Source organism: Pundamilia nyererei, unplaced genomic scaffold (genome assembly GCF_000239375.1).
Source record: "Pundamilia nyererei isolate P.nyererei 1_Seehausen unplaced genomic scaffold, PunNye1.0 scaffold00006, whole genome shotgun sequence".
Classification (NCBI taxonomy): Eukaryota; Metazoa; Chordata; class Actinopteri; order Cichliformes; family Cichlidae; genus Pundamilia; species Pundamilia nyererei.
In genome coordinates this window covers 606538-622252 of record NW_005187407.1, presented here as the reverse complement: position 1 = coordinate 622252, position 15715 = coordinate 606538, and the positions used below count along the sequence as shown (strand labels likewise).

General features: G+C 40.4%; 1 protein-coding gene across 9 annotated transcripts in view; it reads right to left on the bottom strand.

Annotated features, from left to right (window-relative positions):
* The window catches only part of pde4d (phosphodiesterase 4D, cAMP-specific), a 203691-nt gene that overhangs the window by 19713 nt on the left and 168263 nt on the right, over nt 1-15715 (bottom strand). For 8 of the 9 annotated variants that reach the window (XM_013914808.1, XM_013914821.1, XM_013914818.1 and 5 more), the window contains 3 exons: nt 3016-3207; nt 329-365; nt 169-245 (listed from right to left, as the gene is read on the bottom strand). In XM_013914808.1, coding sequence (XP_013770262.1) covers nt 169-245; nt 329-365; nt 3016-3207 — 306 coding nt within the window. Of the gene's footprint in view, nt 1-168; nt 246-328; nt 366-3015; nt 3208-12665; nt 13277-15715 lie in introns of those variants that run through there. The other variant, XM_013914816.1, reaches the window with a different exon arrangement.

Here is a 15715-nt window from a genome sequence, read left to right as displayed (position 1 = left end):
GGACCGCCACTGGATGTGAATGACAAATTACTGCCACATGCAGAGTAGAACAACTCAGCCATAAGGTGACTGTGATCAGATATCATAAGCTGGTCACACTGATTATTAGAGTCCTCTCACTACAGCAAGGTTTTGTTTCAGTAAAGCTTTACAGCCTTCCAAACTTACTTATTGGATGTTCTGTCTTGTTGTAGGTTAGTTAATGCACCAAAGTTGTTTCGTACAGTTCTCAAGCTTGCAAGAACCTGAGGGGGACATGACAGAATTGAACGTCACATTATGGCAGTATGTAAGGCGTCAAGACATCAAAACTGGTGCAACCGCTCACCTGTGCAAAGGGTGTTACAATCATGTCATCACCATGACTGGAAGAAACAGAGAGAGTTTTATGTTAGACGCAGACTCACAGTATAATGATAATGATTCAGCAGCAGAAGGGTGATTCATTTCCATGCCTTTGTCCCTATGTTCACAAATCAGAGGAGGCCATATACTTCACAATGTTCAATAGTTTAAAGGCAGTATTAGGCTTCAGTGAGAGAACTGAGGGGCTTTATTGTTGTGTAACTGTACACGTAAGGTAGCTCAATGACATTTGCAGTAACTACCAAACCTATTCTCATGGTACTGGATAATGTAAAACATGGAAGCTGTTTTTGCACCTCTTCTTTCCATTTCTTTGCCCCTATCTACACCTATAGGGATCATTAAGTTCTTCTTTCATGTTTTTACTGACTTTTATTTACCCAGGTAAAAGTTAGCTAAGCACATTTCTGTCTTGTCTTCACTGATTGCCCCCATTTTTTTTTATTGTCGCTAGACACGCTGCTCCTGGAGCTGGGGTTTATGAGCCTTGCTTAAGGACACCTCAGTGAACACTGTTAAGGGAGAGAAAAGCCTTTCTCAGTCAACCAAGGTAAAATAAATTTAATCAGTAAACTTTGAGTCAGTACCTGCTGACCTCCAAGTTATGTGAACACCATAAACAGCTTCAGGTGATGATTAGTGTCACAGAGCCTCTTTGCTTTACTGCTCTGCTGAACAACCCCACGGCTCTGCTCTGCGAACACCTGGCAGCACCAGTGCAGTAAATACTGCAAATTTTGGTATCGATCTGACAGCAAATACAAGGCCAGTAATGGCACTACCAATACTGATACCAGTAGTTTTAACCTAAAAGGGCAGCTTATGGGAAAGCAGTCTATCTCGATTTATAAAGCAAACGTCATCAATTTGCAAATTCCACTAAATAAAAGCACTTTGGGTCGACTTCTGTTTTTTAAATGTAACAGGCAGGGGCGCGATACATCCTGTCCTACCTCTATTTCGAGAGAAGCTGGGATAGGCTCCAGCCCCTGTGACTGTAATGAGGATAAGCGGAAGATAATGGATGGATGGAATTTTGAGTTTTCCTATAATTTCTGGAGAGTTCTGAACTTTAGAGGTCACTGAAAACAATTTCCTTCCATTGACTTGACCTGGATTTATGTTTATAAAGCTATGCTATTAAGTATTTCATAAAGCTTTCTTATTGTACTTCCAAATTTCATCCTGTAAGATGTAAAAGAGAGAAACATGCAGGTTTTTTTAAAACATGGTAACTAGTGTAATACCACAGAGCAAAAAGCAGCAGCAAGAACAAGGTCTAAGGTTACTGCAACTCCTTATTATTCATCCTTTTGTCTATTTGTCTTTCCTTCGGGCAGATCCAAGTGCTCTTTTTGTCAATATTTTTATTTCCTGTAGCACAAAGTGTACAGTACATGTAACTGGATAGGCACCATTGTGTGGGAAACACGAAAGAGCTATCAATATATATACTCTGACCCTGGAGATACCAGCTGATTTGTGTGTTACTGGGAAGTCTGAGTTCTTTGCTACAGCTGTAAGATAATGTAAAATCACGATTATAAAAGATAAATGATAAAACAAAGACATAAAAGTAAACATTTCAGAGCACAAATCCTTCCCATTATCTTTAGGAGACACAAACCAGTAACTCTGAGAAAACAAACCTATAGACGGATGCTTGTGAATGGTTTGTTACACCGTGCCCTTTCTGTGCTGCTGAATGTGGCCAAGAATAGATATGACACCAGAATCATCTGCAGGCCATGCACACGTTCCATAAGGCCCAAAGGATGGAAGCTTTGAGACCTGGGGACTGTATTACAGGGCGAGTTGAAAATACCTGGGACATCTTTCTGTTACATGGCTCCACTAAGCCTAACAGCCACAACAATGCTAAGCAGTCACAGTGACCCTGACACTGCTTATAAACACAGTAAGTCAATCCACATTTTTTGGGCTTAGCTGTGTGCAAGTTCACGTAAAAAGCTTGGTGCTGTCACCAGATGAATAATCGCAGACACGGACAGCTGCACATTTTTTCATATGAAGAATAAACTTTAATCTAGGAATAGTACGACGAATTAAAAGAACATAATACAGGCTCAAAGCAATACAGATACTGCAAGCAAAGCCAGAAAGGAAAGACTGCACACTCTGTCCTGTCATTAAAGCAAAGGAAGATATTTCTGCAACTACATCTGTGTACGCTATAAAAAGTGTTTCTTATATGCATTCAAAAGGTGTGTAGGACATGTTTATCCTTATTCCTTCAGCTGGAACCATGACCGAGAATCCAAATTCCTCTCAAAACTGGAGACACTCACACTATCCCTGCATTGAGCAACACAGGATCTTCTAAAAATTGTGCTGCTATTTTTTTAGAGAATGGGTTGGTCAGCTGGTCATGGTTTTCTGTGATCTGTTATACCCAACCTAATGTGCTCTGATGCCAGTTATGATTGAATTATCATCTTTATATAACTCTTTTAGAAGTAAACCAGCATAACTTTGCAAACCCAGATTTAAAACGAAAGTTATCTCACTAATCCCAAAATCTACCGGTCTCAAGTTCAAGCTGAAGAAGAAGACATTTATCAGGATTCAACAGGATTATTGTTAATTTTATGAAAGTTGGGATGGAAGCAGAAGATACCATTTACTCACATGTCACTGGCAATGGAGGAGTTTCGCGACATGGACTTGGGTGAGAGGTCATAGTCGCTGTCAGAGCGGTAGAGGAATGACTCTCTCCGTTGACTGTGGACAAAATTGGCCTGCAGGATGAGGCCTGAGCCCGGGCTGGCCATTGGGTCCAGGGGGCTTCGACCTGATGATGTGCCATTGTCCACATCGAAACTGTAATTAGATAAAGAGAAAAGAACAAATATCAGAATCAGTACGTGAAAAAAGTTATTTGATCTTGCAAACTGAGATTTCTACCACTGACAGATTCAAGCAAAATTTCTGAAGTTCAATGGTGAAAAAAAGGAAGGGAAGTTTCCAGAATAAAACCCAATTATCTATGCTTCCGGAAAACACAGGATTTATGTACACATTAGTCACATGTTAGCGATGCTGATGACTTTTCATTGCAGCACCAGGCTCTCATGTCCACTGGTTGGTTTGGTAAATCTCCAAATCCATAGTTAGGTTCATACCAGACATGGTTTTAATTATTAGCATAGACCGTACAGAAAAGAAGGCCTTTATAATAATTTTTTTTGATTTCTGGTTGGGGGACTTTGTGAGTAAGACTAAGCCATTACGCTGAGTTTTTCTCCCCCAGAGCAATATCGCTGACACAGCCCAAGTATCAGCCTTACACTCCTGGGACCATTCATTATGCATGGGCTGTCTCTTTCCCACTCACTCTCTCTGTTATATGTTATAATCCAAGTGTCACTGATATCCACGTGATGTCCAGTGTAGGAATTGCATACATGGCATAGGAATAAAATAAAACAGAAGAATTTTGATGTGCAGTTTTTTCTTAATCTGCCCAATCTAATGTGCATAACATGCTGGACTTATTTTTCTTTTTGAAAATGTCTTTGTAGGGCTTAGCTTCCAGGTCTGAAAAGCAAAGCATACAACCTGCATTTATTTGCCAGCGGGAAGCAAATAATGTGGCTCAAAAAAAGAAATCCAGCTGTAGAAAGGTCAATGTGAAAACAAATGTATGTTCCCCTTGGATAATTACCACGGTAAAAACTTATTAAATGGAATAAGATAATCATTTTGTATATTATGGTACCTGCTAGTGCCCATGAGGGTAGTAATCCAACATACCTATTAGAGCTGGCCTACTTTGTTATTCACATGTTCTCTTCACAATCAGATCCACATCACACTTTAAAATCTAAGCTGGTGACAGACAAAAAATGTCCTTGTTGTTTTCTATAGTCTATAATTCACAATGAGTTTAAGGGAGAGATAAAAGTATCTTATCACCCCAATCACAGTCACTTAATTCATTTAAGATTGGATCATCAACATAAAATAAACTGCGTAATTCTGACGCATTTTTAGTTCTCTTTATCTGAATGAGCCTTACACATTAGCTTTGTAGAGACTAGCTTGCCTTAACAAGTCATTACTAGCTCCACTTGGCTAACTAGCATGAGCAAAATGAGCATATGGCTAATTAGCATATTCTTACATAATGCTGTTATTCATCTTATATTCTTACATGTGCCCTGTCCACCAACACAAAATGTGCTCTTAAAGAAATAGTTCAACACACAGTCACACAATCCCTCAGTTTTTCTCCCTTACGTGCTGTTGCATTTGACTTCAGCAGCTCTAGGGATAACACGCTCCCCCCATTACCCAAGGTGATGAGCTTTGAAAAAGCATAACGCACGTCTACTCCATAGGTATGTCAGCCCCACGGGTCCACGCTACTTGTGGACTGTTGGCTGATATTAAATTACTCACGAGTTTCATCTATTACAATTATAATGAGCCATCCATTTATTATGTAGCTGATTATGATTGGTGGCAGGCTAATTAGCACATCATTAACAGTAAACGACAAATGTTGCACGATACAGAGCCATCAAACATACAACTACAGACATTAACCTTTGTTTAAAGACTGCACAGAGAGCCACTGGGAATACCCCTGCTCCAATAACGCCACTGACTCATAGCTGAGAGGTATTTCTTAACCAGTGACACCATTTCCGGCTGGGACGTCATGGTGAGCTTCTTAGTCTCCTAGGTGATTGTTCACCCAGGTGATGACTAACGCTAATCATCAGGGATATCTGCCTTATTGCTACAGCTACTAAGCAGTCCCATAATCTTGTCTGGTGTAAATGCAAAGGTCAGGGGGGATTCCCCTCAGGAAGCTGCTCAATGCACATAAGAATGACATCTCTATCATTATAATTGTTATCTTCTTGATTATCAGCATCCTCTGAAATAAAACTAACACAGATTTAACCTGTTAGTGGTGTCCAGTACTCGATCATCTTCCATGTGGAAGAGCACAGGATGTCCAAGAACAGAGCGAGCACTTCGAGCGTGCACAAATACATGCTTGCATAGTATAGAAAGCATGTCCCTAAAACATTACTGAAACATTCCTTCTCACTACAAAACGACAAATTATTGATCTTGTATGATTTCTGCAGTTTATTTCCCAACTTAACCCTTCATAAGTATCATAGAGTCATAATTCTCATCTTTCAGGAACCATTTTAATGTTCTCTCTAGCCCAAATTGGTTGAGGAGTTACGGTAACCTGAAACACATAGTAAAATCTAGGAAGCGCTGATTTTTTTACTGTGTTTAGACAGCAGTGCCTTGTGAGTGCTTTGGGCTACCGTGATACACCAAATATCTTCACAAAGCTCGTTTTCTCTTCTTTCCGAAACCGTTTGCATTTTGTCTCTTCCACAAATGGTAAAGGTGTTACAGTCGTTTGAAGACTGCTTATAAAATAGGCCCGCCGCCGGGTTGATGGTTACAAAAAAAAGGGGGCTAAGCAAAAGACAACTCACTGACCCAAGAGCTACATCTAATGACTTTATAATGACAAAATCTGGGTTTTTGTTTGTGAACACGAGGGACTTTGTGAGGAAGAACAAGTCATTATGCTGAATTTTCCTCCCCCAGAGCAATATCGCTGACACAGTCCAAGTATCAGCCTTACACTCCTAGGACCATTCATTATGGATGGGCTGTCTCTCTCTCCCACTCACTCTCTCTGTTACATGTTATAATCCAAATGTCACTGATATACATTTGATGCACAATGTATGAATTTCATACATGGTATAGAAATAGGAATACAATAAAGCAGATTACGTTTGCAGTGCAGTTACTTTGTAATCTGCGCATCTAAATGGTCAGATACCCAAGGTAATACACAGGACATGCTGGGCATATTTTCTACAGTAATTAAATGGTTAAATGTCACCGCTGTAATCTCATGGAGTGGCAGAAAGATAAACAAGTGCAAGCTTTGATTGTGGAATTTGATAGCTTGGCTATCTGCCTTATGCAAGAAAAGGCAACGGTATTGCCCTTGTCACCTTGCAAAGTAGTTTGCAGTCATGGTACATGACTATATCTATCTTTCTCTCTCACACACACAAACACATGCCTACTCAAACTCTTATAGCAGCTCTTGCCTTGCATATCACCCCATCTCCTTCCCAAAGTACTTCTCTTCTAGAAGTGTGTCACTCTAAACCAGTTTTATCTTCACTCACACACACAACCCCCTTTTCCACACACTTTTTTATCACGTCAGGTAATCCATCTGTTTTCCTCACTGCAGGTGTGAAAACACATACTCACACAAGTGACTGATAAGTTGGCATTCCTTGCACAAGTCGGTCCGTTCTCCAGCTGCTCTGTAGTGACGTGTTAATGGGTGTGCGGCTCATGTGTGCAAACAGGACAAAGATGACACCGTGAAAGTGTTGAAAGAGAATACTCAGCATATGTGTAACGACCGATTCACCTACTTTGACATCACCATCTACTCCCATTTGCGCCTAAAACCAGAGACACGTAACCCCTCTCCCAGCATGCGAGGGTATGTGTACAGTGTCATTCCACAGACACACCCTCTTCAGGAATGACACAATCGATCTATGTGCTTGAATTAGTGGGGTATTGAACGGGCAATGACATCATAGTGGGAATATATAGCTTTTTTCCTGCGTTCAGCAAGCAGAAAACAGAAAAACAGAATAACGTCAACACCCCTATGACTATGTTGTGACAATCAACAACAACACATGAGTAAATACATGAGAATTACTGTAAAAAAAAACAGAGGGAAAAAACAGGGGGAAAAAACCCTGCGTTACCTCAAGGCTTAAGAGAATGGAAATCCTCTGTTTACCCAAAAAGGAGTGACCCAGAACTGAGATATATATAATAGGCAAGGAAATAAACATTTGATCTGCAAGCACTAGATTGATGACAGAAAGCTCTTTAATAGAGTTCCAGACATCCCATCTGCTGAACATCATAAGGATAACACTTGTCTTATTCCACATTGAAAGGTTTAAGGTCGCCTCACTATTTTGTCTTGGACAAAATAAGGGACAGAAGAATAGATAATAAGAGTCCAGGCTAGTTTTGGAATGGCCGTTCCTTTTTTGCACATGGTCAAAAAGCTTCCTTGGAATAGGTTTGTCAATTTGGGTTAAAATGCCAAATAGCTATAGTTATACACAAGTTTATAACAAAAACTTCATTAAATGCACTTTTCCAACCTATTAATTTATATAAATATATGTCTCTCTATTACACGTAAAGCTCAAAATCAGGCCTGTGTGAGAAGATGATTCACTGAAAAAAAAGAGAAGAGGACACACATGCTAACATAAAAGTACCTTATAGAGTGCGTGGCATCCACAGTGCGCAGCTACAAGAGCATACATGAATATTTGGAGCAAAGTTTCTCACAGGAGTGGAGTTTCATGTTTGAGTTTGGGTTGCATGGGGGGGAAAAGGGAGGGTGGACTGTTGCCAAAAACCTTTCAAATTTACTGTAGCAAAGCAGTGGTCCATTTAAAAATAAGAAACTTTAAGCGCACTGAGATAGATGAATAGTGGCTGCTGTGACTTTCTACTACAGGACGTGGCTGGGTCACATACATGCCTAAGGACACTGCACAGCTCTTTTATCGCCTCTCTTTTTGTGTCTGGCTCTCCATCATTTTTGTCTCCGTCAGTTCTCCCATTCTGTCCGTCCGTCTCCAGCACACACTCTAAATGGCATAGATCACTGACTCATTCATTTTTAGCCCTGGGTCACTTGAGCAATTACAAACACCACGGGAGATGACGTGACAGAGCTACGGGGAGATGCACTGGAGAAAGAGGTCAGTGCACAAGTGTCTTTGACAAATAATAAGCCAAGTTGCAGATAGTGAGGCTCTGTTTTTCCAACAGTCATTCAGAGTTGGTGGACAAGAAAATCTGCACCAGTACCAGACACAATACGTAATGGAGACACAATGTTTTCCTTTGAGTTTATGCACAGTGTCTAAAAAGATCTCATAAACTGAAAAAAAGTGAAAGGGATCATTTTTAAAAAATATATATAAATAATCAAATTGATGCATATTTAAATGTGGAAAGTGTGGAAAGTGTGCAGTTGTGCGAATCAGAACAGAGACGCGTTGAAGCAGACAGAGGAAAGATGACACTGGATTTATTTTAGAAAGCCGAGGGCACAGAGGGGAGCAGGCAGCAGAGTTGTACAAGGAAAGAACTGTGCATGTATAAGCATTCAAATGTATGTATGTATTTAAGAGGATTGTGATCCCGTGCATGTTTGTAGGCGTGAGGTACATGATCCTGAAGTGTGTGGTAAACCTGGCCCTGCTCTAAATGCAAAACAACCACCCATGACTTAAGATAAGAAGAAAAAAAACCCACAGTACTGTAACATCCACAGATGGAAGAGTGGGCACGGATGACACATTTGTTGCAGGCATATGTTGAATAACAGAAAAGCTATGTTTGTTTGCTGGAGATACTGCAGAGCCAACACCTCTGCTTGATGGTATCATCAGTCCTAAATGTACGTGATTTATTTTGTGATTTTTCACCACTGAAAAGCACACAGGCTATACATAATGGTGTCTGATAAAAAAAAAAAGTAGCATATGTCTGAAACTTTTTTTTTTTTTCTTCATATGTCTGAAACTAAAATTATGATAGTTTAGAACCTGTCTCGGAAACGACCATGTTGTTGGGTAGTACATGTGCACCTGGCTTGATTTTAGTTTCTATGAATGCAAACTTTTTGAATAGTTAGTTGTTAAAGGTAACACTGTACTGTACTGTACTGTACTGTATTTGCATTACATCCAGAGTGACTTGACTATTTTGCATACTTAAAATAAAAGCAACAATTTTTTTGAGGTTTTAAAATTATGTCTAAATTCTTCATTCTGAAGTACAAAAAGAGCAGTTTTGGTACTGATATTGTATGTTTTAGTAAATTGAAACTAACTATCATAAAATAATATTTAAAAACTGTCTACAAAAGTTGGACGTAACCACAGACACGTCACCCGCTTATTAGTGAAGTCCCATCTTGAGGCAAAGATGACATGGTCAAAGTGTTCAAGCATAAAAATCAACATATGAACATAGAAGTTTTCAGTCTTGGGTAATTAGCAAAGAAACATGATGTGAGAATATAATTACATTCTTTATCAGAAGGAAAGTGTGATTTTTTTGGACACTTGAACCTAATGTTAGCTGGTATAATGTTAGCTTATAACTAGCTACTGTTGCTGTAGCAACTCGCTAACATTTTTAAAGAACATACTCCTCACAGTAGCACATTTCTGACCGGTGAGCACTCATTTATTGTGTCACGGTGTTATGATACCTCTAAGATTAAGTTGTGATGAGTCTAGAAAAAGGAAATTCAGTGAAACGACTCTGACTCTAAAGGAAAGAAATTTAGCTGTGCGAGCATCTGGGGCTCAACCTTCTTCTCTGCACAGGCTTATAAGCACAATGGTGAACCTAATAATGGGAGAATGGCTCCCTCATGTCTGCTGTTCCGCTTTTATACTAAGAGACCTGGCCAAAATACTGTACCATGGTAATGCTCAGCACTTTCCCTGTCATATTTTATTAAAAATGACAGAAAAGGCTGCTTTCAGATTTTTATTTTATTTTATTTTTTTTAAAGATTAAATTAACAACAACAACAACAACAACAACAACAACATGAGTAACTGAAAAAACAGACTATGAGGAGGCCAATACCCTAAATGCATTAGGTCAGGCTGATAAGTGGCAGACTACTCGCTGATAACCAAGACACTCGTCATCTATCTGTCCCGTACTCATGCACAGCCCTTCATCGTCACACATTCATTGGCACAAGCAGCTTTGCAAATGCACACACATTACATGAAATTAGCACTCATCCGTTGGCAAATGCATCAAAAATCTGTCTTTGGCGTTTAAAATCATCACTGAAATTCACTGTGTCACTGACTAGTGAATTTTAGTGATGGTAACATTTTATATAGGAGTTTATTTAAGTGTAACTCTAACATAGAAGAAAGCAAATTGTAATGTCCTTGTTTTCAGTAAAGCTTTATGTTTGTTTGAATTTAATTCCCAGCTTTTTGCAGTCTCTTGTTTTCCCACTTCTTCCATCTGGTTTTTCTTGCCCTGTCAAATACAATAATGCCAATCCTTCACTGTAAGCTGTGACACTACCTTAGCGCACACTCTCTGCACCATTCAGAAAAGTCAGTCAATCATGAAAGACTGACAAAGACGGAGGTCACCTTGGCAATGCTGCGTCATCTCGGTTCACATATTTCAAAGCAAAGCAACACAGCTCTGCTCCTACATACATTGAGCTCCACTTAAATATAGACCTATTTTCAGTCTAATGCATCATCTTAGGACTGGCTTGCTAAAGGTCAAACCTGGGAAAAATGTTTGATAACTTGCACATTTTCAGGCCCTATGACAGGCCAGACACGTAACCTTTGGCATTTACTGCCTGCCTGAAATGCTCAACGGGGACTGACAAAAGCCAGATGCAAACGCTCAAGTTTAAAATCACACATTTCCTGCTCTTTCATTCTTTATCTGATCACACCGGATATTACTGATGATTACAAAGTGGGTGGAAAAGGGGAAAAAGCGCTTCTTCAGGTATGAAGTTAACCAGATATCACAAACATCCGATCCTTCCCATTTCCTTATCCATCACCTCCAAAACTCAAGCCATGTTTACTGAGCTAACACTCTGATGGATACCAAAAGTCCATGTACACAAGCCTACATTTGCAAGGTTGGGTGGAGAGGGGTCTGTTTGAGTTTGTTCAGGTCAGGGGACAGATCGCACATCCAGGCCGCGGAACAGTGTTATACAGACTCATACACGCGATCACATGAGCATTCAATCGAGCATACAGACACACGCTCTGTCGCCATAACCATATAGCTACAAAAAAGCCTACAGTCACCCATAACTTGAAATAACGCTAACGATTCAGATATTTAAAGCGCCATTATTAGTCACAAATCTATGTTTGCCTTCTAAGTGTAGCAATAACAACCATGAAAGAGAAGCAGTGCTGTGAATTAGTGAAAGAACCCTTCATATAACAGTAAATAACAGAAGAGAGGAGGGCAGGACAGACTGAGGAGGCGGCATGCTTCGTCCAGCTGAGTGCTGCTTTTGGTAGTTGTTCAAAAAGATGGCTCATACAAACCTAGCACTGCCAGATTCTCGGCTTTATTGAGAGAAAGCTACATGCTGCAGTCACCACTAGCACCAGTGTCAGTTTTATGCACGGCCACACTGTGAGTTTTACACCCTCTCAAACCGTATCAGGTACAGTAATGACTGTTAAGAGGACTATTTGGAGAAACTAGTGCAGTGGAAGACCTAATTACTGCTGCATGTCTTCACTTCATTTGAGCCTTATTTTTCTGTTGGGGAGGTTGTAGAGCTGTTTAAAATATACCAGTGTGAGAAGACTGACGCAAGGTCGGTCAGGTTTAAAAACACGTGCTGCTGGGCCACACAAGCACTGCCATCACCTCTGACACTTCAGCACATTATACACTTGCCTAAGGTTGTTCTGATCCATTATCCATGTGAAAAAAGTGAATTTTAACTGCCAAAGCTCAAGCCACAGGGCAGTTTCTTATACAGACATGAATGCTAAGAGGCAAGGACAAGCTCAGGCAGGAGGGGGAAGGAGACAAGCCGGGGACGCCAGGACAAGTTGCGCTTCTGGCACTGCATTCTGCATCCTGAATTTAATGGGAGCCATGTGCATACACGAGAGCGCATGGTGCAACATGACACGCTCCTCGATGAATGATGCCTTTGCTGTCTTGTGTTTTAAATAATCTCCTCGGCTGAATAGATGAGAGTTGGGAAGAGCATACTCAGGGTAAGACTCTGGGATCACTTCGAGCCAGACTCATGTCAATGAAGTAGTCTGATGCAGTCTAACAAATAGTAAGGTTCATGATCTCAGAGGAAGCCACAGAAAACAGTCCCTCAAACACATAACTGGCATATGGGAGAAGTTTTGATTGGAGAAGAATGATGCTACACACCACACAGTAAAGCATCACCGACAAAAACAATGAAAGGAAGGATTTTTGACTGTGCCAGCAAGGAAGAGCAAAAAATATTTGCGACAGAAACAAACAGGCAGATGGAGAACAATAGAGCAATACACACACCTACACACACAAACCACAAAAAAAACACACAAACACATGCAGCAGGATTAACATGGAAACGCAGCCAAAAGGGAAAAAGTTTCTGGTCTATTTACCATATTCCCTCTGTGTTCTTCAATGAGCTGGTGGAGCGTGACCGTGGCTTAAGAATGATACTCATGGTCTCGCTCTTCTTTCCACATTCAAACACAAAACATATGCGCAGTCCACATGCACATAGAACCAAACACACACCCGCCCTCTGGGCCACCTGGAGCCCACTGGCCAGCCTCCGCTGTGCTCCTAAAGTCCTCTCTGGTCTGAAGAGATCCAGAGAGAGCTCACGTCCCACAGTCCGGTAGAGTGGTTAGGTCTGCCGAGCTGTTCAACAGCAAAACCTCCGTCCCAGCACAATACCACGCTGCTGCTCCTCGTCAAGCTCAGATCATTTGAAAGTAGGCGGCTTGTTACCCTGCTCTCCCTCTCCCTCTCACTCAATTGCTCTTATCTTTCTTGCCAGATCAGCATGTGGTCTTCCACTTTCCTAATCCAGCCATGCACTTGCTCTGTTACTCTTTTTCACTCTTTCCCCCCCTCCCCGACTGATTGAAATAAGATCTCCTCCTGTTCCTCCCCCCCTCCCGCCCCTTACCTCTGTCTCCCTTGCTCTGTCTTTTATATGTGTCCCTGTCAAAGAGTTACATGACTCCCCACTCTGTCTTCTTCCCTGAGCAGCAGCTATGGGCTATGTCCTGGGTGGGAGGAGTTGTTTTGGTAGTAGTAATTCTTTAAAGGGCGGGGCTTGTATCCCCAGGCAATTCAAACAATAGTCTCAAGTGTCAATCACTCTGCTATCACAGTAACCTGAAACCAGCAGCTATGAATGCCACTGGTCAAGACAGTCTGATACAGAAAGGTACAACCACACTACACAGGTGTCTTCTGTGAAGACTCATCACTCAAATTGAGAGTAAACACTGAGGGAATAAACTGCTAAGATATGAATAGAATAGAATAATCCTTTAACTGTTCCACAAGGGGAAATTTGGGTATATATATATATAAAAATGAACTTATTCACCTCTAAACTTCTAAAAATGGCAACAAGATAAAGTCTGACTGCCTTGTTGTATTCAGGAAAATACATTTCTTTCCACTATTATCTTAAATATTTTAACATTAAGTGATCTCATTTCAGCACTCACACTCAAGATACATATATAAGAAGCTCAACTGGCTCTACCAGGCCCAAACAGACAGCTGTCTGTCACACCAGTCATTCAGCATCTGCAGCATGTGATCCCAAAAGAAATATGGCACCTTCCAAGCAGACAACACAGGGAATATTCAGATGCAAGTATGGTGCATTTATTGAGAATCTGATTAAAAAATATTTAATCACAGCTTGCTTATTTGCTTAAAAAATGCTTTAAATATGGGATCAAAGAAAAAAAACAACAATTGTGCCCTAAGAAATAAAAATCTCCAACCAAGTGCAAAAACAGGGGAAAAAACAATCCATATAACAATAAACATTATTTGAGCACTTTTATTTTGAAAGCGCCGAGAAGATTTTCTTTGTCACCCACAGTGCGAGTGACATCAGTTGAGTTATCCTCGTCTTTTGTGAAAAAGTGGAAATAGAGCAAGAGATAAAAAGCATCAGAAAAAGGATTTACATATACAATTCAATACAAGACAGAGTTTATATAAAAGGATCTGCTTCCAATGCACAGGAAGGAAGAACCAGGAGGAGCTGAGGAAAGTGAAAGTGTCACAGTATTGACATGGTCCACTAACCGTACATGTATACATGTAACAAATTAATCCCCACTAAAAACGTATATGTGCACAGTTACAAAGCACTAGCCTGCTTGTCTTAAATCTCATGCTGAGGCCCTGTGTTTAGGTTTACATACTATCCACTTAAGATTTCATGGGAGAACAAAAATGAACACTTTGAGAGCTTTCACCCTGATGGATATCTCAGTGCCTCTGCCTCTATAAGCAGTGCCTTAGATGGGTTGGTAGTTTTTTATACAGTTAAAAAATGCAGTCATGTGATTCACAAGTAATTGTAATAGGCACATCTAAAGCTTTCAGTGTAGCATGGCAGAATGATGTACTTTATAACATGGCCAAAGTGGTGAAACTAATCCTATTACCACGGTCTGCACATTCCATGTGGTCAGAGAAAGAACAACAAAAGACATTCCTCAGAAAACTGGCAGCTTCTCTTCTACGTTAAAACCGCACGAGTCCCAAATCCCTCTGAGCATAACCAATATACGGCTCCCCTCCCTACTGTATCTTGTGAATAAAAATGTAACCCACAAGCAAACGCATCTATTCACACAAACACACATAGTGAGTATTTAGCCTATACTAAGCCGTTATCCCCGGGGCACAGAGGTGCAAGACACAAAGATCAAGAACAAAATTATCCTGCTTAAGAAGAGAGTTGGGTGTGATCGTTTGAGGAGGGGGTGGGTGGTTTACACATGTGTAAAGTGAGGGTCTTACTTGCTGTACTCTTGGGGGGATTTTTACATTTTATTTGCTATTAGCACTTGTTTTATGCCTTGTTATGTTTAGTTATATATTGTTTATAGTAAGCTATGTATAACACATGCATAACCAATTACTATAACATGTATACGTACATTTTCAGAATATACTGTATATACTTTAACTACTCTCTAATAAGCACATTAAATTACTGGCTTTAAAACAACTGCATAGCAGACTCTGCAATTCAGTGCAACTCAGAGAAACACTACTGCCACCTAGTGTTGAAATGTGTATATTCCTCTTATGAAACCAGTAACATGGATGAAGCAACCTCATTAATTGACAGCATTATTGATTTCTTCTTCTCTCGCCCTCTCTTTTTTTTTAAAGAGCCTCTCTCGTGGACGATGTTCAGTATATGGTGCCCGAGCCAACGCTGATATAAATAGCACTTAACTAAGGGAGTGAAGCACAGATGGCAGGTCACAGTATTGACAGGGCTCCATCCATATCTATATGTTTACAGTCGCCACCAGCCATTACTGTTGCTTCATATTTAAATGCTACAGAGGCACACACACAGACACACACACACAGACACACACACACACACACACACACACACACACACACACACACACACACACACACACAC